This window comes from Bos indicus, chromosome 20 (genome assembly GCF_029378745.1).
Source record: "Bos indicus isolate NIAB-ARS_2022 breed Sahiwal x Tharparkar chromosome 20, NIAB-ARS_B.indTharparkar_mat_pri_1.0, whole genome shotgun sequence".
NCBI lineage: Eukaryota > Metazoa > Chordata > Mammalia > Artiodactyla > Bovidae > Bos > Bos indicus.
In genome coordinates, this window is record NC_091779.1 from 51330778 (window position 1) to 51353386 (window position 22609).

At 39.3% G+C, this 22609-nt stretch overlaps 1 protein-coding gene across 1 annotated transcript in view; it reads left to right on the plus strand.

The window, feature by feature from the left end:
• The window catches only part of CDH12 (cadherin 12), a 481738-nt gene that overhangs the window by 428927 nt on the left and 30202 nt on the right, over positions 1-22609 (plus strand). The window contains exons 7-8 of the mRNA XM_070774812.1: positions 544-797; positions 17474-17610. Of these exons, the coding sequence (XP_070630913.1) occupies positions 544-797; positions 17474-17610 (391 nt within the window). The remainder of the gene's footprint in view (positions 1-543; positions 798-17473; positions 17611-22609) is intronic.

A 22609-nucleotide genomic window follows, 5' to 3' on the forward strand; every position in this document is an offset into this window, starting at 1 on the left:
CCCATGAATCACAGCACGCCAGGCCTCCCTGTCTATCACCCACTCCCGGAGTTCACTCAGATTCATGTCCATCGAGTCAGTGATGCCATCCAGCCATCTCATCCTCTGTTGTCCCCTTCTCCCCCTGCTCCCAATCCCTCCCAGCATCAGAGTCTTTTCCAGAGTCAACTCTTCCCACGAGGTGGCCAAAGTACTAGAGTTTCAGCTTTAGCATCATTCCTTCCAAAGAACACCCAGGACTGATCTCTTTCAGAATGGACTGGTTGGATCTCCTTGCAGTCCAAGGGACTCTCAAAAGTTTTCTCCACAGTTCAAAAGCATCAATTCTTCAGCGCTCAGCTTTCTTCACAGTCCAACCCAGGCAAATTTACAAGTGGTAGCTTTTTTTCTTAAAATGTTTAACTTGTACTTCCCTTACCCACTGATCTTTAAAGGAAAATTACAATTTGCTACTAACTTGCAAGTTACTCTGCAGCAAGGTTGGTCATCCTGGCCACATCCTATATGAAAGTATCTCTCACTTTTGTTTTGTTCTCCCTATAGCCATTAGATTTTGAAACAAAGAAAGCTTACACTTTTAAAGTAGAGGCCTCCAACGTTCACCTGGACCACCGGTTTCACTCCGCGGGCCCTTTCAAGGACACTGCCACGGTGAAGATCAGTGTGCTGGACGTGGACGAGCCGCCGGTGTTCAGCAAGCCACTCTACACCATGGAGGTTTATGAAGACACTCCCGTGGGGACCATCATTGGTGCTGTCACTGCACAAGACCTGGACGTGGGCAGCAGTGCCGTTAGGTAAGGAAAAGCAGTGCTTTCTGTTCTATGTGTCAGAAGGAGAAGGAAAAGAAGACTCTCACCATGCTAGTATGAATGATTTAGTTATAGAATGCAATGCTTGAAAATGTAATGACTTTTCATGGTAAGTACAATAAAGGAAGAGCCATTGGGCTTCCTTGATAGCCCAGCTGGTAAAGAATCCACCTGCAATGTGGGAGACCTGGGTTCAATCCCTGGGTTGGGAAGATCCCCTGGAGAAGGGAACGGCTACCCACTTCAGTATTCTGGCCTGGAGAATTGCATGGACTGTATAGTCCATGGGGTCACAAAGAGTAGGACACGAATGAGCAATTTTCACTTCATAGGGTCTGAGCAAAAACATCTGATAGCAATCCCTGTAAGGGGGTTTAGTAGTGACTGGATATCGGACTTGTCACTCAAGCTGATCAACCTCAATTTTTTATCCACAAAAGGGATTTAGTAGTCAGCCTAAAAGGATGAGTCTCACAAATAATGATATTAAGATACATTCACAGTGCCTGAAATATTAGTCATATATAAAATACATTTTTCAATTATTCTAAAATCTCTGTCCCCTACCCAAATTTGGTGTTTGCAAAAAGATTGTTCAACCATTCGTAATTTGCAGTTTATTTTTTTAATGTGGCAATTGTATCTCCTGATAGAAGCACAATTTCAGTCATATTTAAGGTAAGATGCATTGTGGAGTTGGTCAAAGTCCAAACTTGGCAAGGAGCTCCTTATTGGCATACGGCTGTTGAGTAGTGAGTCCGACAAAGCAATCAGTAAGACAATTGTAAGAAAGTGTAAGAAAGTATAAGAAAGTGCAAGAAAACACTCACTCTTCCCCCACCCATACATGCCACTTATATTGCTCAAACATGGTAGTATTCCTTGTTCCTCACTTATAAATTGATTCTGTAAGATATTCTGAGATTTGTTCTGATTCAGCTTTGCTTCTTCTGGATACTTAATCTGTGCCATGTGGTGATGCACCTACAAAAAGGGCAGGAGGGGTGGGGAATACAAGAAAATTAAAAAAAAAAGAACATGTATCTACAAAACAGAAACAGGCTCACAGACATTGTGGTCGCCAAGGGCGGGTGTGGTAAGGAAGGGAAGGATCGGGAGTTTGGGATTACCAGATGCAAACTAAAAAAGAGACAGAGAAAAAAATGGGGTTTGTTCTGAATCTTCTAACTTTAAAGGGGTGAAGCTTAGTATACAAAATCAAAACCAAAGAATACATTAAACAGACTTTTAAAGCAAAACAGTACTCTGTTGCATTGGAAAAATACATAGATACATACAAGATTTTAAGTCATGGGGTAATTAGTGATTAAAAAAAAAAAAAGGATCAACCTTTCAGCAGTAGCCGCAACACATTCATAGCATAGAAAAAATTCTCAGGCAATGGCCTGAAAGCATGGAAGCTCTGCTCTTTGTATGTGTCAAATCTATCCCTTAATGTGGCATGGATGCCTTCCTTCTTGAAGTACCTCTGTGATCAAGAGAGAATTCTAAAAGCACATTTGTCTTGAGAAAGGGAAGAAAAAGTGCCATTATTTAGCACCCTTACCTATCAGGTTGAATCCTGGCTTATTTCCTCATTGGGTTCAACTTGTTATCAATGCTCAAATTACTGCATGGTTCACTTCAGTTAAAGTCCAAAAAAGTCTGTTTATTATCAGTGTTCACAGGGGCATCCTCAAGAATCTGCGTTAGTAGTTGTTATACATTAATCTGTCATCATTCATCAGTCTTGTTCCTGAACACCCTGTGTGTGCTGCCAGTCATTGTGAAAGTAGAAAATGCCTGCTGAGTAGATTTACAGGTAATTTCAAGAATATAAACAGAATGGAAGAAATACTGAAGGTTATAAAGAAAGCAGTAAAACATGTAAATAAATATGGATTTAAACTCTCTACACTTCAATAGATGAGAATTGTGGCATATAATGGGACATGATATCTTAGGGGACATGGTAAGTTATTTAATTTGCTATATGTTCTATTTTTGAATACTGATCATAGCATGATAGGGTCAAGATAAGAATAAAATATTATTTTAATGAAATACTTAAAAAAATCAGAGCATTTGCAACTAAAAAATATCACCCTGTAAAGGTAAAGGTGAGAATTACAAACTTCTAAGCAAAAGGAAATAATTAGATACAAGTGTGTGGAATAAAGGAAGGCTACACTGTAGAGAAATTCTCCAGTTACAAGCCTATCTTCTTTGTTTTTCATGTCACAGAAGCTACTTTGACAAGTGCTACTTTGAAATAAGGGAGCATCCTTAGTCTTATTTCTAATGGGTGACAGCCTGATTCACTGAAGCTGCAGACACAGATGGATCTAATTGATCCCCATGAGGAGTTGTCAAAAGATAGAGGTGGTTTAGAATCAACATAAAAGTTGTCTTACTTTCATGTCCTTGGAGGAAACAGTAGACTTGAATCGAATGTGGAGTATGAATCACTTCTAAGCCTAAAACATGTTTGCTCACACAAAAATGATAGTAAAAAGGTTATAAAAAAGTAACATCAAAACGACAAATTACTTGGCATGTGTAGGTATGTTCTGTTTGTTTTCCTTTGCTTTACTGGTTTGCATTACCCTTTTCATAGGATTATTGTGCCTGGCATTAAGACTAGGGTATTCCACATCACTGAGTATTTTATTAATATTATTACTTCATCATCACTGAGCATAGCAAGAGCCAGAAAGCAATGGCATTAACCGGGACTACACAACTTTAGAAGAAAGGTTCAGTTAGGTGTAATGCCCTCACAAATAATCCATGTCCTGTCCCCTCTTGCCATGAGCTTAATTTCTAGCTATTGTTTCCTTTACATTTCTGTTCTTTGTCTTCTTCTTGTTGTTCAGTCCTTAGATCCTGTCTAACTCTTTGCCACTCCATGGATGCAGCACACCAGGCTTCCCTGTCCTTCACTATCTCCCAGAGTTTGCTCAAACTCATCCATTGAGTCAGTGATGCTACCTAACTCTTTCATCCTTTGCCAGTCCCTTCTCCATTTGCCTTCAATCTTTCCCAATATCAGGGTCTTTTCCAGTGAGTCAGCTCTTTGTACCAGGTGGCCATAGTATTGGAGATTCGGTGTCAGCATCCGTCCTTCCAATGAATATTCAGAGTTGATTTCCTTTAGGGTTGACTGGTTTGATTTCCTTGCACTCCAAGGGACTCTCAAGAGTCTTCTCCAACACCACAATTCAAAAACATAAATTCTTTGGTGCTCAGCCTTCTTTATCATCGAACTGTCACATCCCTATATGACTACTGGAAAAACCATAGCTTTGACTATATGGACCTGTGTCAGCAGTCATGTCTCTGCTTTTCAATACACCATCTAGGTTTGTCTCAGCTTTCTTTCCAAGAAGCAAGTTTTTGGTTTGTTTTTTTTTTTTAATTTTATGGCTACAGTCATCATTCGCAGTAATTTTGGAGCCCAGGATCCCCACTTCTATTCACCATGAAGTGATGGGACTGGATGCCATGATTTTAGTCATACTCAGTGGCAATTAGCTAACAGCAAATAGTGATGTCATCATAGCTTATTCTTTGGCCAGAATTTTTTAAGCATCACAGTGATTATTTTATAGCAAGAGAATCTGAGGCCCAGGAAAACTCAATTATGACTTCAGTAAAATGGGAAGGACCTCCTTATGGTTCAGATGGTAAAGAATCTTCCTGCAATGCAGGAGACCCAGGTTTGATCCCTGGTTTGGGAAGATCTCCTGAAGAAGATTAACCCCCTCCAGTATTCTTGCCTGGAGAATTCCATGGACAGAACAGCCTGCTGGGCTACAGTCTATGAGGTAACAAAGAGTCAGACATGACTGAGTGACTAATATGAACATAATTCAGTTCAGTTCAGTTCAGTCACTCAGTTGTGTCCAACTCTTTGTGACCCCATGAATTGGAGCACGCCAGGCCTCCATGTCCATTGCCAACACCCAGAGTTCACCCAAATTCATGTGCATTGAGTCGGTGATGCCATCCAGCCATCTGATCCTCTGTTGTCCCCTTCTACTCCTGCCCCCAATCCCTCCCAGCATCAGGGTCTTTCCCAATGAGTCAACTCTTTGCATGAGGTGACCAAAGTATTGGAGTTTCAGCCTCAGCATCAGTGCTTCCAATGAACACCTAGGACTGGTCTCTTTTAGGATGGACTGGTTGGATCTCTTTGTAGTCCAAGGGACTTGCAAGAGTCTTATCCAGCACCACAGTTCAAAAGCATCAATTCTTTGGCGCTCAGCTTTCTTCACAGTTCAATTCTCTCATCCATACATGACCACTGGAAAAACCATAGCCTTGAACAGATGGATTTTTGTTGGCAAAGTAATATCTCTGCTTTTTAATATGCTATCTAGGGTGGTCATAATTTTCCTTCCAAGGAGTAAACGTCTTTTAATTTCATGGCTGCAATCACCATCTGCGGTGATTTGGAGGCCCAAAAAATAGTCTGACACTGTTTCCACTGTTTCCCCATCTATTTGCCTTGAAGTGATAGGACCAGATGCCATGATCTTTGCTTTCTGAATGTTGAGCTTTAAGCCAACTTTTTCACTCTCCTCTTTCACTTTCATCAAGAGGCTTTTTAGTTCCTTTTCACTTTCTGCCGTAAGGATGGTGTCATCTGCATATGTGAGGTTATTGATATTCCACCCGGCAGTCTTGATTCCAGCTTGTGCTTCTTCCAGCCCAGCGTTTCTCATGATGTACTCTGCATATAAGTTAAATAAGCAGGGTGACAATATACAGCCTTGATGTACTCCTTTTCCTACTTGGAACCAGTCTGTTAGCTAGATTCTAATTGTTCTGCTAATAAAGATTTATTGAGGCATTTATCTAGTTTTTTGCATTGCTTTGTAATTCCAGAATTTGGGGGAATACAAGTAAAATTTAATAATTTTCAGTAACTTGTTAAAATAGAATGCCAAAACTTGTCAGTAAAAAATGTACAATATTTGATTCTTTAATATGTGATAACCATGGACCTTATTATATGCCTGCAAGCATTCTAAACACTTTACATAGGTTCATCTTGTTTAAAACTTACAATAACTTTACTTAAACCTGAAAAGTGTTGTATTCAGGTACGTGAACATTGACATTGGTCAGGCTAGAAATATAAAATTAAAAAAAATACAGTTCTTTTGCTGACATTCTTGTACATATGGAAAAAATGGTTATTACTTGTGGTTCAGTATCTCTTATTTTTCTAGACAACTACAAAGTTCTTACAAGATTTAGATATAGCTAAGAATTTATTGACAAAATTCAGTGGATTTATGATACTGATTTATAGCTCTAATTTTATAAGGATTGGGTCTTGATATCCAATGATGTATTTGCTTTTATTTTAAAATGAATTTTGCATTTTTGTAATGATATGATGGCTGAATGTCCAGATAATAGTCATGATGGTGAATGTCTTGAAGCTATCTTTATGTGCTTCATGTACCTCCTCAGAGTGAAGCAATGTCCAAGTCTATGTTTTTTGTCTTGTTGTTGTATTTTCTTTGTTTTTGGTCACACCACATGGAATGTGGGATCTTAATTCCCTTACCAGGGATTGAACCCATGCCCCAACATTGGAATTGCTGATTCTTAACCACTGAATGGCTAGTGAAGTCCTTAAGTCTATGTTCTTTATTACTTACCTAAAGTTTGCAGTTTGCATTTTGTCTGCTGGAGTTTCAGTTTCTTTGCTTTCTCTCAAAGGGTTGAGTGCTCTATGTAAGTGTAAATTTCATAGCTCTCTCCCTCCTCTCTATAATTTACATACTTTTAGAGAATAACTTTTTAAAAAATCAGTTATTTAGAATTTTTATATTTTTGATTTTTTTTAAAGATTGTTACTTCAAATATATCCTAAATTGATATAAATCTTTCACCATGAAAATTATAATAGTCAGAATCCAGTTCATAAGCTGTCCAAGATTATTTTTGAGTTAAGAGAATGTGAGTAAATTTCAGAGAAAAGGAGCTAAACAGTTGACAAATCACAAAGAAGAAATGGAAGATCAGTTATCAGAAAGAAAAAAAAAACAGAAAATAAAAGCTTTTTTTCAAATGTGATGCCCATATTTGTGTAGCAAATGGTAAATGACTCTAGTTACAATGACATCTTTCTTCAGAGACATTGGCCACGGTGTTCAGTGAGAGTAAATAGATCCAACTTGATTTGCAACAACTGGCATTTGATTCAGTTCAAGGGAATAGTTGTGATATGGCTACATAAAAAGACTTCAGAATAAGTATGTCTGTATACTCAAAGGTATAAAACATATTTCCATGCTTGAAATGTGATCAGGTTATTATTAAGAGGAACAGTCAGATATCTTTATAAAATAATTCAATGCATACATGCAAGTACAAGATATTATGGATGAACAATAAATTCAGCCCTACTCTAAACAAACTTTCTGTATAATCACTAAAATAAAATATAATTATTTTATCCTTCTCATTTGAGAAAGACTGTTAACAAAAATTCAAATATGTAAATAAGATAAAAGAAGTAAGAATATAGAACTTTGTAATACTGCTGCTCAGTCCCTCAGTCATGTCCAGCTCTTTGCAACCCTTTCGACTATAGCCAGCCAGGCTCCTCTGTCCATGGGATTCTCTAGGCAAGAATACTGGAGTGGGTTGTCATTTCCTCCTCCAAGGGATCTCCCTGATCCAGGGATCAAACCCATATCTCCTGTGTCTCCTGCATTGCAGGTAGATTCTTTACCTGTTGAGCCATCAGGGAAGCCCCCCAATTTTTTTAAGGAAGCAACAAATATTTTCTAGAGGGTTTTGGCAAGGCTTCATGGGAAGACCATGAGCAAAGGTATGATCACATAATTTACTCACTTAGCCAGGTATTACTGTTCATATTTTTAATACTGAAAAAAACTTTTACTACATGTTTGCTATCTAAGTTCTTAAGTGTAGAACCCATATTTAATCAATATTTGCCTAAACTTAATTTTCTTTCCACTAGAGGAAGCTGCTTTGAGGTTCCTGCAGAATAAATAAAAAACCAGGTTTAAAGCCTTGGGGGCAGAGGAGAGTTGATATCTAGTTATGTAAGGCCATACACAGGCAGAAAACCATGTGTGACTATTAAAAAATGACTAAAAAAAAAAAATCCCCATAATGAGGAGAGCTTAAGCTACATTGAAGAAAATAAAAATGTATAACAGCTATGATCTCAATACTATGTAGATTAGGGTATATTCCTTTATCATTAGAGACTTATTTTCCACTTATTACATGTCTCGAGATGGAATTTAAAGGTAGACGAACTGTGCCTTTATTAATTTAATAATTTGATAATGTGTTTATCTTTTCATCAGACATTTCAAATAAACAAGGGGATCTATCTTAACTGATATATGACTTAATTCTGCTGAGAGGAAACTAAGAATGAAGAGGAGGATTAGAAAAGAAAAAAAAAAAAAAAAACTAGCAGGAAATTAGAACTACTATTTAACAAAGTTTGAAAGTTTGAGAGAAACATATAGGGATTCCCACGAAACAATGTAATTGTGAAGTTAATGAAGCAATTACATTCTAAGTGTTGTGTGTGGCCTAAGTTCTCTGTAAGATGTTTATGGAAATAAATTGAACTGAATTTATTTTCATTTAGTTATCTGCAACCAGACATAATTTTTTAAAGGTAAACAAACATAAGAGAATAGTGAAAATATTTTGATCTATTTTTAGTAATTTAACAAAATAATATTTCCTATCTGGACTTGAGCCATTACTTCTACATTTTATTGCTTAAAGAATGAAATGTAATACTTTTAACATAACTCTGTGTCATCAAGTACTTTTGTATAAAATGTGTTTGAGAATTAGGACAGGGTCAAAGTTAGCTTTTCCATTAACTGTGAGAAAGTTATTAGGCAAATTAAAAGAAACAACTTTAAGGGAAATGCATACCTAATGAAGAGAACAAAACTTTGACACATTTCTGAAAACTCATTTACAAAAAAGTAATAAAATTGCTCTCTGTCAAGTGTTTTGTGCAGATTAAGTTAATGCATTAATTTTTGATTTCCATTCAATTATTAAAACAAATTTCTTAGCAACAGTCACCATGCATACTAGGAACTACAGATTTGTATCATCTAGATCATAAATACCTTTTCATTTGAATATCATCTTCTTACTTAATAAGTATAAGATTAGTCAAACCCACAGTATCTGAAGGTTTTACTCATTTAAACTGGTGAGCTGGGCCAAGCTAGATATTTCATATTATACTGTTGTGATTAGTTGCAATTAAGATATCAATCTACCCTTAGATTGGATGTGGCTGTAGCAAAGTAAACTACTGATGGCTCACACTGGGATGGTGTTTTCCAGAAACTGATCAAAGGCATTTTAGAACTGGGTCATGTCTTCTCTGAAAATATCCAGGAAATGTAGGAATGTTTTCATTGTCAGTTCACTGATGATCAGTTCTTACCAATATCCCCTAAGTGTTATACTGGGCAAAATATCACAATAGAAGATGGTCATTGTCTCAAGTTTATTATTCAGTCAGGCATAGAGATTAGCCAGTCACACTAAGATAGGACCTTAGGAAAATGCCAGGACCTAGTATTAAGAGTTTGACCAGTTCCAGGAGGATGCTGAAGATATTTCACTAAGTAGAAAATATTCAGAAGGCAGTAAGCTTTCTGAAGCTTCCCTGATGGCTCAGTTGGTAAAGTATCTGCCTGCAATGCCAGAGACTCAGGTTTGATCCCTGGGGTGAGAAGATCCCCTGGAGAAGGGAATGGCAACCATTCCAGTATGCCTTCCTGGGAAATCCCATGGACAGAAGAGCCTGGAGGGCTACAGTCCATGGTGTTCCAAGAGCCAGCCAGACATTTCTTAGCAACTAACCCACCACCAAGCTTTCTGAGAGGATAACATAGAAACAAAAAGGGTACCAACTTCACAAGATGATGGAGATAAAAACTAGATGCCAGAAAACCGTGAATGAGGACCAAGCAAAAGCACTATTGTAAGAAATAAAGCCTGACATTGTTCCAGTGGTTTGTGCTTCTAGGGTTTGTGGGGGGTTTGTATTTCAAGAAGGTTTTTTTTTCCTTTTCTTTTTGCTGCAATGGGTCTTAGTTGTGGCACACAGGATCTAACTCTAGTTGCCTGATGAGGGATCCAATCAGAATCCCCTGAATCGGGAGGGTGAAATCTTAACCACTGGATTTCAAGGGAAGACCCTCAGATGTTTTAAAATTGAAAGATATATATGTTACAATTTGGTGCTACAACAAAGCATATTGTTTTTAAATGAAAAATAATACAAAATAATGGATAATGTGGAAAGAGAGTGGGAGGAAAGGATAGATACACACACATGTACATGCGTGTAAACATCCCACACGTATGATTCTATAACTGGATACATATATCTTATTTCATTTCATCTGTACCACACTTTCCCTTACATGGCTAGATCGGTATTATTTTCCAAATTTTGTAAGAGACTAGGAGAACAGATAATAGGGAGAAAGATTCCTAATATAGTTGCACAAGGTAAGTGAAGGAACTGGTATATTTCCCTAGTTATCTCTCCAAAAAGTTCATGTTCTTCATTCTATACTTCATTCTATACAAAGAAATATTCTATATTTCTTTGCCTCTCAGTAGCGGCTAATTTATGGAATACAAACTTTATCTCAGTGTTAGACTGAAATAACTAAATAAATGGAATTTGACTGTTCACTTTCCAATATATTGAATTTTGGTTTGATATATACACATATATGTATATATGTGTATGTATCAACAGAGATAGGCACATATTTTATGGATGCAATATTTAAGTTCTTGAATTTTTAAACTCATTACCGGAAAAAGTTAAAACTACAGTTAAAAATGACCTGTGGGAATTCCAGCACAGTGGTAAAGAATCTACCTGCCAGTGTAGGAGACATGGGTTTGATTCCTGGTCTGGGAAGATCCTATATGCAACAATACAACTAAGTCTGTGGGCTACAATTGTTGAACGTGTGCTCTAGAGCCCAGAAACGCTGAGCTCATGCTCTGCAACCAGGGAAGCCACCAAACGGAGAAGAGAAGCCCATGCGCCACATCTAGAGAGTAGTTCCCACTCTCCCCAGCTAGAGAAAAGCCCATGCAGCAACAGAGACCCAGAACAGCCAAAACAAACAAATAAAATATTTGTAAAAGTTATATTTAAAAAATGACCTGTGAGTCTATAGTTATTCACTGTACACATATTCTGTTTAAATCAGCTTTATAAATTGTAAGTGTTAACTAGAAGTAAGCTGATCAGTTTTTCCATTTTTTTTTCTGGGACCAAGGACACTCAGTACTAGTACTGAGTAAGTCCTCACTCAGCAAACCTGAAATAGTGGATTGTCCTAAGTAAGACATTTCCTTGAAGTAGAAATATTTAACTATTCTGTAGGTAGTAGGATCTGTGCATTAACTCCAGGTAAGGTTTAAGTTGCAGATGCTATGTGCAGATAACACCTCAGATCCTTGGCAACACAGAGATAAAGGGGCCACAAGTAATTTAGAGGGCCTTGAGTAAGAGAGACAAACACAGGCACAAAATGTGTATAATCTGTCTTATGTTTGCCAAAATCTGCAAAACAATTGAATTTTAAGGACAGCAAAGAAGGACCTATTCATTGCATTGTTCTACAATGGTTTAAATACAGAAGAGCTCTAAATAATATCATGCAGTTTACCTGGAGTAAATGAGAAAAGAAGAAAGGAATTCCTGAAACTAATGGAGATTCTACTTAAGGAATGGCAGCATGAGAAGTTCTTCCAGTGAATCAAGCATAAATGGTGAAAATTATTTGTTAAAGCTTACTAAAAACCATTTGCTCTCTTTGGAAGATTTACTAAAAGCATATAGAAAATGACGAAACATTTACTCAAGAAGACGGAGTAAAACTTTAGAACAGAAAGAGGCTATGGAACTTGACCCAGGACCTGCTCTCTCACTTCCATACTCATCTACCAGCTAAGCCGCATAGAGAATTCTCTTTGGACCCTGGACAGAATGGTTGAGAAAAGATGGCTCCTCTGTCCTCAGCTCTCAATCATGGGATATATCGTCTTGCTGGGAGGGGCAGGATGCCAGTGTTTCCAATCTACACCTCTGAGTTCTCAGGAGTGAAATTCCTAGTTGAGCCATTGGCTGCTTGCTTCCTTCACTCAACCTCACTTACAGGGAGAAGTCCTCTTCCAGGTAGGCTGAAAATTTGGAGTCTAGTCACCCTCACTTAATGTTGTTTGTTTCATTCCTGGAGAGTCGAAATGAGAATGAAATGAAAAGACCATCTTGCCTCCATCCAGGACCTGTAGAAGTTAGAGAATTTCCCAGGGTAAAAGAGTCTGTACGTCTAGACAACTTTCAGTTCAGTTCAGTTCAGTTGCTCAGTCATGTCCGACTCTTTGCAACGCCATGAATCGCAGCACTCCAGGCCTCCCTGTCCATCATCAACTCCCGGAGTTCACTCAAACTCATGTCCATCAAGTCAGTGATGCCATCCACCATCTTATCCTCTGTCATCCCCTTCTTCTCCTGCCCCCAATCCCTCCCAGCATCAGAGGCTTTTCCAATGAGTCAGCTCTTCGCATCAGGTAGCCAAAGTATTGGAGTTTCAGCTTTAGCATCAGTCCTTCCAATGAACACCAGGACTGATCTCCTTTAGAATGGACTAGTTGGAGTCCATTGCAGTCCAAGGGACTCTCAAGAGTCTTCTCCAACAACACAGTTCAAAAGCATCAATTCTTTAGCTCTTCCCAAAATATTTGCTTCCCTTTATTTTCCAGCTTTAATAGACATAAGATTATAAAGTTACTAATTATAAAAATGTTTTACTACTTTTTTTGCGATATCAATATACTATAGATTGTTGTTGTTTAGTTTCTAAGTCGTGTCTGACTCTCTTGTGACCCCATGGGTGGTAACCTGCTAGATTCCTCTGTCCATGAGATTTCCCAGGCAAGAATACTGGAGTGGGTTGCCATTTCCTTTTCCAGGGGATCTTCCAGACCCAGGGGTCAAACTTGTGTCTCCTCAATGACAGGTGGGTTCTTTACCACTGAGACACCACAAGGAAAAAAATATGTTAACATATATGTATATGTGTGTAGGGGCTTCCCTTGTGGCTCAGCTGATAAAGAATCCACCCAAAATATGGGAGACCTGGGTTGAATCCCTTGGTCAGGAAGATTCCCTGGAGAAGGAAATGGCAACCCATTCCAGTATTCTTGCCTGGAAAATCCCATGGATGGAGGAGCCTGGCAGGCTACAGTCCATGGGTCTCAAAGTATTGGACAGGACTGAGTGACTTCACTTTCACTTTTCATATATATATAATAGCACATGGCTACATAGGAGTAAAATTTCTATATTTTATTAGAATTAAGTTAGCATAAATTTCAATCTACGTTAAACAGTACACAGTCAAGCCTGAAGCAGATAAAAAGAAAATAACTAAAAATATAGCCTGGAAAATCCCTTGGATGGAGGAGCCTGGTGGGCTGTAGTCCATAGGGTCGCTGGGAGTCAGACACGACTGAGCAACTTCACTTTCACTTTTCACTTTCATGCATTGGAGAAGGAAATGGCAATCCACTCCAGTGTTCTTGCCTGGAGAATCCCAGGGACAGGGGAGCCTGGTGGGCTGTCGTCTATGGGTCACCCAGAGTTGGACCTGACTGAAGTGACTTAGCAGCAGCAGAGTATAACATTATTATTTAATAAAATAATTAATATTCCATTGGAATAATATGCACTCAATGCAAAAGGAAGTAGCAGAGGAGAAATCCAGAAACACCACATCTTCACAATCTTCAATCTATAGAAGTGAAGTTTCCAGGTAATTGGAGCTTACCCCAAGTAATGAATTAAATGAAAAAAAAAATGAGTTAATAAGTTTAAAACATCTTAAAACTTACCACCTATCCCACAACTTGCATATATGAAAATGATTGAATTGTTCAGTTTAATTTGGGAAATTGTATTGTATGTGAAGTGCTAGTCGCTCTGTCATGTCTGACTCTTTGTAACTCCATGGACTGCAGCCCACCAGGCTCTTCTGTTCATGAAATTCTCCAGGCAACAATGCTGGAATGGGATGCCATTCCCTTCTCCAATAGTATGTGGATAAAGCTATTATTTAAAATAGGGCTTAGGAAAAAAGGAAGCATATGTTTGAAAAGTGAGACTTTATTGTAGTGCTCAGAGCAAAATATGTTTGTTAAGATCAGAACAGAACGATCACAGGAAACAATAATTAAAAAAATATTCCATCCATGAAAAGTGTATGGGAATTCCATCCATTATGTATGGATATTAGTAGTATAAATTCAGCACTGCAAGTTATATTCAGGCTTTCCAGTCATGCTTAGATTTAATGCTCTACCATATCTGCACCAAACATGAATATTTTGACATCAATATTTGATTACTCTTGGTGCTTATGGTTTTCTGAGGAAACCCATTATGACCTTGTGCAGCTCTGACATCAAAGTCTTCATTCTATTTATCCAATATAATAATTTCTATAGATTCCATTTTCCTGTCCTAGCTCCATCACACTGAAATGACAAGTAAATCTGATACCCACTTCACACGAGTATCCTAGTCAAAGTAAAGGACACCAGCATGTTTCGGGTCTTCTTTCCTTCAGCCTGCATGTGAATGTGTTCTAAATCATTTCAGTCGTGTTTCACTCTTCGCAACCCCAAGGATGGTAACCCACCAGTCTCCTCTGTCTATGGGATTCTCCAGGCAAGAATACTGGAGAGGGTTGCCATGCCCACCTCTAGGGGGTCTTCCCGGGCCCAGGGATCGAACCCACATCTCTCATGTCTCCTGCATTAGCAGGAAGATTCTTTACCACTAGCACCACCTGGGAAGCCCAGCCTGCATAGCCCTAGTTATTTCAACCACTCACAACCCATTGAATTAAATCTCTTCCCAGCTCTAGTGACTCTCTTTGTCTGTTGGAAAGATTCTGGTTTACGGGAAATGCTTACAGTCTTGTCCCCTTCAAATACATTCACCCTCTGCCTTAAAAGTGATTAACAGTTATCCCATACCCTAATTATACCCTTTGAATTGTTCATTAACTATAAGATCATGTTTTATCTCCTTAATATAATTTACATTATCCTCCTTGACCTAAATAGCTTATCTTTTTTTCAGGTTATTATTCCTTTCAAATATTTTACTGAAATTCCTAACAGCTTATAGTTTCCCACAAAATCACTATGATTTTCCTACTGGTGTTCATGTTCCTAAAATACCTTTCCTCTTCCTTTGTCTGCCTCCTTCTTCTCATAAATAATTCCTTTATAGCCTTCTGAAAGTGAAAGGGGGCTTCCCTGGTGTCTCAGACAGTAAAGAATCTGCTTGCAATTCAGGAGACCTGGGTTCTATCCCTGGCTCAGGAAGATCCCTTAGAGAAGGAAAGGGCTACCCACTCCAGTATTCTTGCTTGCAGAATTCCAAGGACAGAGGAACCTGGTGGGCTTGGTTTTGCAGTCTATGGTTTTGCTGCTGCTACTGACGCTCCTGAAATATCTTTCCTCCTCTCCTTACTTTATGTGCCTCTCTCTGCTCATAAATAATTCCTTTATAGCCTTCTGCTGCTGCTGCCGCTAGTCACTTCAGTCGTGTCCGACTCTGTGTGACCTCATAGACAGCATCCACCAGGCTCCCCCGTCCCTGGGATTCTCCAGGCAAGAGTACTGGAGTGGGTTGCCATTTCCTTCTCCAATGCATGAAAGTGAAAAGTGAAAGTAAATTTACTCAGTCATGTCCGACCCTCAGCTACCCCATGGACTGCAGCCTTCCAGGCTCCTCCATCCATGGGATTCTCCAGGCAGGAGTACCGGAGTGGGGTGCCATTGTCTTCTCCTTAGAGCCTTCTAGTGCCAGTCAAACATCGTGTGCAGGAAGGTTTGCCTGAACCAATAGGTGTTGAACCAGGGATTTTCTTTGTACTCCTGTCTTGTCTTTTCTGTCCTTCTATCAAACATAATAATCCTCTTTATATACATTCTTCCAACTAGACTCATTATTAGTGAGCATTATACTTTATAATTTCCTTTGTGCTTCAACCCTACTACAATGTCTGCAGCATAGTGGGCACTCAGCAAATATTTAGTGAATTCTACCATTAAACACCAGCCACTGTTAGCCTACACCAGTAATTCTTCAGAAATGCTATGGTCACCAAGGAAGTTCAGTAATAATCTGCCTCAAATTAGGCATGTTACCAAGTTGAATAAAGGTGCTAAAAATGGGTACTGTGAGAAGATGCTTTTTTGTTCCAAAAAGGGCATCTTGCAATAGAAAGAATGAAGCTCATTATATGCTGTAGTCTCTGGCTTTTAAGTTCATTTATAATTTTTGAGATCATTTCTATGAGACAGGATGCTACGCTGAACTCATAAAGCATCAATGCATTTCAGAAATCAACAATGGAAATGTCAAAGGCAGATAAAAAGCTTGGTTCCTACTCTGATTCTATCAGTTACTAATGAATACTGACAAGTTATAAATCTCCACCTATAAAGACGAACTAGTTTTGACCTAGTTCTAAAATGTTATGCACACTGTCCTGATTTTAAATAACCTGTTTGTCAAGATTAAAACTTGCTATTTTGAAACACAAGCCTTAATTAACATTTCCTGATGACTGGGGATTTAGAGGGGCTGACTACAATGATGTCATCTGTCTTCAACCACTGTTTGTAAGGACCTCACTTTGATTCTCTAATCACAAAAATGGTGATGAATGTTTAGAACGATACCTGGCACATGGAAAGAGTTCAAAATGTCTGTTAATATGATGTTTGAAAATATATCTTTAAAATAATTTTACATATATCACTCTATATGTTCACTGCTACATAAAGATTTATACAAATGCATATTTTTTAAAAAAAATTCATATTCTTGGATTTCTTATTCCGACTGTTTCACATAAAGAAAGCAGATCATTTACTATCAAGGAGTTTGGCTAATAAAGAACATAAAGAGACAGTACAGCCAAGGTCACTTTTTATAAGAAACTTGTTCTGATACTTAAGAGTAATAAAACAACCATGGTCATTTTTTGTGTGTTTGAGGAAAATATTTCTGTGCAATTATAGCACCTGCCAGTTTAAAAATTTCCCCTTAGTTTCCCTAACATGATTTTTTTTTTCTGTCCTTGGAAACAAAGATGCTACCTCTGTACTGACCTAAGTTCTTTGTAGCTGTTTCCAGATGCCTACCCCACCCCCAGCTCTTCCCACAGCCACCATTAAGGAATCTTTTACTGCTTGAAAAAGTTTTAATATTCAGCAGGTTAAGGAAACCCATGGTCAGCTTTAGAATTTTAGTCTCTGCTGAGCTTTCAAGGTGTCAAGACCCTAAAATAATATGAACAGCAGGAGTACTAAATCTTTCATTATTCCCAGTTTCCCCTTGAGCATACTGACTTTGCAATAAAGAAGCTGTCACTTACACTCTTCTTTATTGCGAGGTGGGTAATAGCTACAGGGAGAAAAATAAGGAACTGTGTCAAGGTAGCCTGACTGCCATTATGATGAATGTGTAATCATTGCACATTTGCATCTCCTCTTTTTGTACACAGGTACCTCATAGATTGGAAGAGTGATGGGGACAGCTACTTTACAATAGATGCGACTGAAGGAACCATCGCCACTAATGAATTACTAGACAGAGAAAGCACCGCGCAGTATAATTTCTCCATAATTGCGAGTAAAGTTAGTAAGTATGGCATGGATGGAATCAATGTTATACTGCAGTTCTTTGAATTTCACACTCTTAAACGAGTCCCTGCTGAGCTGTTTTTCAGTTTTGGACTGACAGCTGAGTGGTCTCCTGGGGAAACTCAGAAACCTGCTCCTTTTCCTCATAGCCTAAGTCCAGAAAAATTGTGACAGCTGCCACTGCACTTTGTTTGCAGGACGGCAGGAATATCTAGCAGTGCTTTTCATGGTGTGAGCTCACTTCTTTCCACCTTATAACCTTAAAAATTGGCCATAGTTCCAATGTCTTTCCACATTGCACCCCTGTATATATTATGCAGAGTTTCATAGGCCAGGCAGGAGGGAATCATCATCACATAAAATCACCTGTTCTGAAATAGCTTTTGAAGTTAAAGAGAGCATGATTTTATTTATTTATTTATCTTTACTGTGTCATGTAGCATATGGGATCTCCATTCTAGGGATTGAACCTGTGCCCCCTGGATACACAGAGTCTTAACCACTGGCCCACCGAGTGAAGTCCTTAAGAGACCATTTATAAAGTCGCCCTTCTTCTTTCTCTCTTCTTTCATTAGCGTATATGTTTTTAGGAACACCATTGTGGAATATACAGGACTTTGAAGTACAATTCTTCAACGAGTCATTTGGAATCTATAGGATTGTTAGGCAATCCTTGTGTTGGCTTCTGCTTGGTCCAGAATCCTCTAGACTGAGAGTGATGGTAGGTCATGTGTGTTTGGCTGGACAATGGAGGATATCACCAAGGTAACAAGCTTCCTAAGGCAACAGATCAGGCTAGGAGTGAAGACATTGGCTATCAACATAGTTGTCTATAATGGAAGTGCATCATAACAGTTCTTCTGCATAAGGTCTATTGAAAGATTTGAGGAAATCCCAAGTATCTTGTATATTGCTTTCCTATTTCCTTTTGTGCATCTGGTAAAATGTTCTGGCAGCTAATGTCACCTTTCAGTGCAGGGAGGAGCTAACCAAACATGTCTATTGAGAGGTTTTTGATCAGTCTCAACTCAGTGGGTATAGATAGGAAAGTAACAGTCATACTCAGTTAGTCACATTCAGTTGTGTCCGACTGTTTGAAGCTTCATGGACTGTAGCCCACCAGGCTCTTCTGTCCACAGGATTTCCCAGGCAAGAATGCTGGAGTAGGCTGCTATTTTCTTTTCCAGGAGATCTTTCTGACCCAGGGATCAAACCTGGGTTGGCAGCCTGGTTCTTTACGACTGAACCACTGGGGAAGCCCATTTTATATATTCTAGTTATTCTAGTTGGTATGTTAATACCAAACTCCTAACTTATCCCTTCTCTGATTTTCCCCTTTGCTAACCATAAGTTTGTTTTCTAAGTCTGTGAGTTTATTTCTGTTTTGCAAATAAATTTGCTTTTATTATTTTCTTAGATTCCACATAAAAGTGATATCATATATTTATCTTTGGCTTTACTTCATTTAGCTTAATAATCTCTAGATCAATCCATGTTGCTGCAAATGTTATTATATCACATAAATCTCTCTCATATACCCCCGGTTGATGAGAGAGCACTCCCCTTTTTGCCACTACTTCTAGGATTAAAGCAGACTGGCTAAGTGGAATGCCCAAATACTAACTCTCTTCATGTAATTTTTGAGTTATTTGGTGTTGGCGTTCTGAGAATCCCATCTGCCCATGAACTTGTTATGACCACCCAGTGGTAGACCCTACAGTTTCTTAATTTCAGGTCCAAGGCCCCTTGTGCCACAGATGGTTTTCTTGGGAGAGTTCACAGCATGGTTTTTCAATTCCAGCTTTCTATTGTGTCCACTGGATCCTGAGGAAACGCACACATCCCTGCCATGCTAAACAGGCACACTGAAGGCTGCTCCTCTACTGTATGCTTTCTCTGTTCTGCTGTATCCTTTAAAATCTGCCTTCCTTGCTCAGTTAGCCTCTCAGAGTAGATAATCCAGTCAGCTGCCTGAATAGACACACTATCCAGAGAACAGTATGGAATGTTAGCCTTGCCCATTCTCTTTAAATGCTTTTTTGATTTAAAGTTTCCTTTCCTGCTGTCAAATATCAAATTCCTTATGATTATACAGTGGAAGTGAGAAATAGATTTAAGGGCCTAGATCTGATAGATAGAATGCCTGATGAACTATGGACTGAGGTTCGTGACATTGTACAGGAGACAGGGATCAAGACCATGCCCAAGGAAAAGAAATGCAAAAAAGCAAAATGGCTGTCTGGGCAGGCCTTACAAATAGCTGTGAAAAGAAGAGAAGCGAAAAGCAAAGGAGGAAAGGAAAGATATAAACATCTGAATGCACAGTTCTTTTTTTTTTTTTTTAATTTTTTATTCCTTTATTTCTCATGTGTTCCCCATCCTGAACCCTCCTCCCTCCTCCCTCCCCATACCATCCCTCTGGGTCGTCCCAGTGCACCAGCCCCAAGCATCCAGCATCGTGCATTGAACCTGGACTGGCATCTCATTTCATACATGACATTTCACATGTTTCAATGCCATTCTCCCAAATCTTCCCACCCTCTCCCTCTCCCACAGAGTCCATAAGCCTGTTCTATAGATCAGTGTCTCTTTTGCTGTCTCGTATACAGGGTTATCGTTACCATCTTTCTAAATTCCATATATATGCGTTAGTATACTGTATTGGTGTTTTTCCTTCTGGCTTACTTCACTCTGTATAATAGGCTCCAGTTTCACCCACCTCATTAGAACTGATTCAAATGTATTCTTTTTAATGGCTGAGTAATACTCCATTGTGTATATGTACCACAGCTTTCTTATCCATTCATCTGCTGATGGACATCTAGGTTGCTTCCATGTCCTGGCTATTATAAACAGTGCTGCAATGAACATTGGGGTACACGTGTCTCTTTCCCTTCTGGTTTCCTCAGTGTGTATGCCCAGCAGTGGGATTGCTGGATCATAAGGCAGTTCTAAAGAATAGCAAGAAGATATAAGAAAGCCTACCTTAGCGATCAATGCAAAGAAATAGAGGAAAACAACAGAATGGGAAAGACTAGGGATCTCTTCAAGAAAATCAGAGATACCAAAGGAACATTTCATGCAAAGATGGGCTCGATAAAGGACAGAAATGGTATGGACCTAACAGAAGCAGAAGATATTAAGAAGAGATGGCAAGAATACACAGAAGAACTGTACAAAAAAGATCTTCATGACCAAGATAATCACGATGGTGTGATCATTCACCCAGAGCCATACATCCTGGAATGTGAAGTCAAGTGGTCCTTAGAAAGCATCATTATGAACAAAACTAGAGGAGGTGATGGAATTCCAGTTGAACTATTCCAAATCCTGAAAGATGATGCTGTGAAAGTGCTGCACTCAATATGCCAGCAAATTTGGAAAGCTCAGCAGTGGCCACAGGACTGAGTTTTCATTCCAATCCCAAAGAAAGGCAATGCCAAAGAATGCTCAAACTACCGCACAATTGCACTCATCTCTGCTGCTGCTGCTATGTCACTTCAGTCACGTCCAACTCTGTGCGACCCCATAGACAGCAGCCCACCAGGCTCCGCCGTCCCTGGGATTCTCCAGGCAAGAGCACTGGAGTGGGTTGCCATTTCCTTCTCCAGTGCAAAGTGAAAAGTGAAAGTGAAGTCGCACTCATTTCATACGCTGGTAAAGTAATGCTCAAAATTCTCCAAGCCAGGCTTCAGCAATAAGTGAACTGTGAACTTCAGATGTTCAAGATGCTTTTAGAAAAGGCAGAGGAACCAGAGATCAAATTACCAACATCCGCTGGTTCATCAAAAAAGCAAGAGAGTTCCAGAAAAACATCTACTTCTGCTTTATTGACTATTCCAAAGCCTTTGATTGTGTGGATCACAATAAACTGTGGAAAATTCTTAAAGAGATGGGAATACCAGACCACCTGACCTGCCTCTTGAGAAACCTATATGCAGGTCAGGAAGCAACAGTTAGAACTGGACATGGAACAACAGACTGGTTCCAAATAGGAAAAGGAGTACATCAAGGCTGTATACTGTTACACTGCATATTTAGCAGAAGCACAAGCTGGAATCAAGTTTGCCGGGAGAAATATCAATAACCTCAGATATGCAGATGACACTAGCCTCATGGCAGAAAGTGAAGAGGAACTCAAAAGCCTCTTGATGAAAGTGAAAGAGGAGAGTGAAAAAGTTGGCTTAAAGCTCAACATTCAGAAAACAAAGATCATGGCATCTGGTCCCATCACTTCATGGGAAATAGATGGGGAAACAGTGGAAACAGTGGCTGACTTTATTTTTGGGGGCTCCAAAATCATTGCAGATGGTGACTGCAGCATGAAATTAAAATATGCTTACTCCTTGGAAGGAAAGTTATGACCAACCTAGATAGCATATTGAAAAGCAGAGACATTACTTTGCCAACAAAGGTCCATCTAGGCAAGGCTATGGTTTTTCCATTGGTCATGTATGGATGTGAGAGTTGGACTGTGAAGAAAGCAGAGTGCTGAAGATTTGATGCTTTTGAACTGTGGTGTTGGAGAAGACTCCTGAGAATCCCTTGGACTGCAAGGAGATCCAACCAGTCCATTCTAAAGGAGATCAGCCCTGGGTGTTCTTTGGAAGGAATGATGCTAAAGCTGAAACTCCAGTTCTTTGGCCATCTCATGCAAAGAGTTGACTCATTGGAAAAGACTCTGATGCTGGGAGGGAATGAGGGCAGGAGGAGAAGGGGATGATAGAGGATGAGATGGCTAGATGGCATCACTGACTCGATGGACATGAGTCTGAGTGAACTCTGGGAGTTGGTGATGGACAGGGAGGCCTGGCGTGCTCCCATTCATGCGGTCGCAAAGATTCGGACACGACTGAGCAACTGAACTGAAGTAACTGAACTTCCAGCCACATGGGCGCTTCCCTGGTGGCTCAGACAATAAAGCGTCTGCCCGCAATGCAGGAGATCTGGGTTTAATCCCTGGGTCAGGAAGATCCCCTGGAGAAGGAAATGGCTAC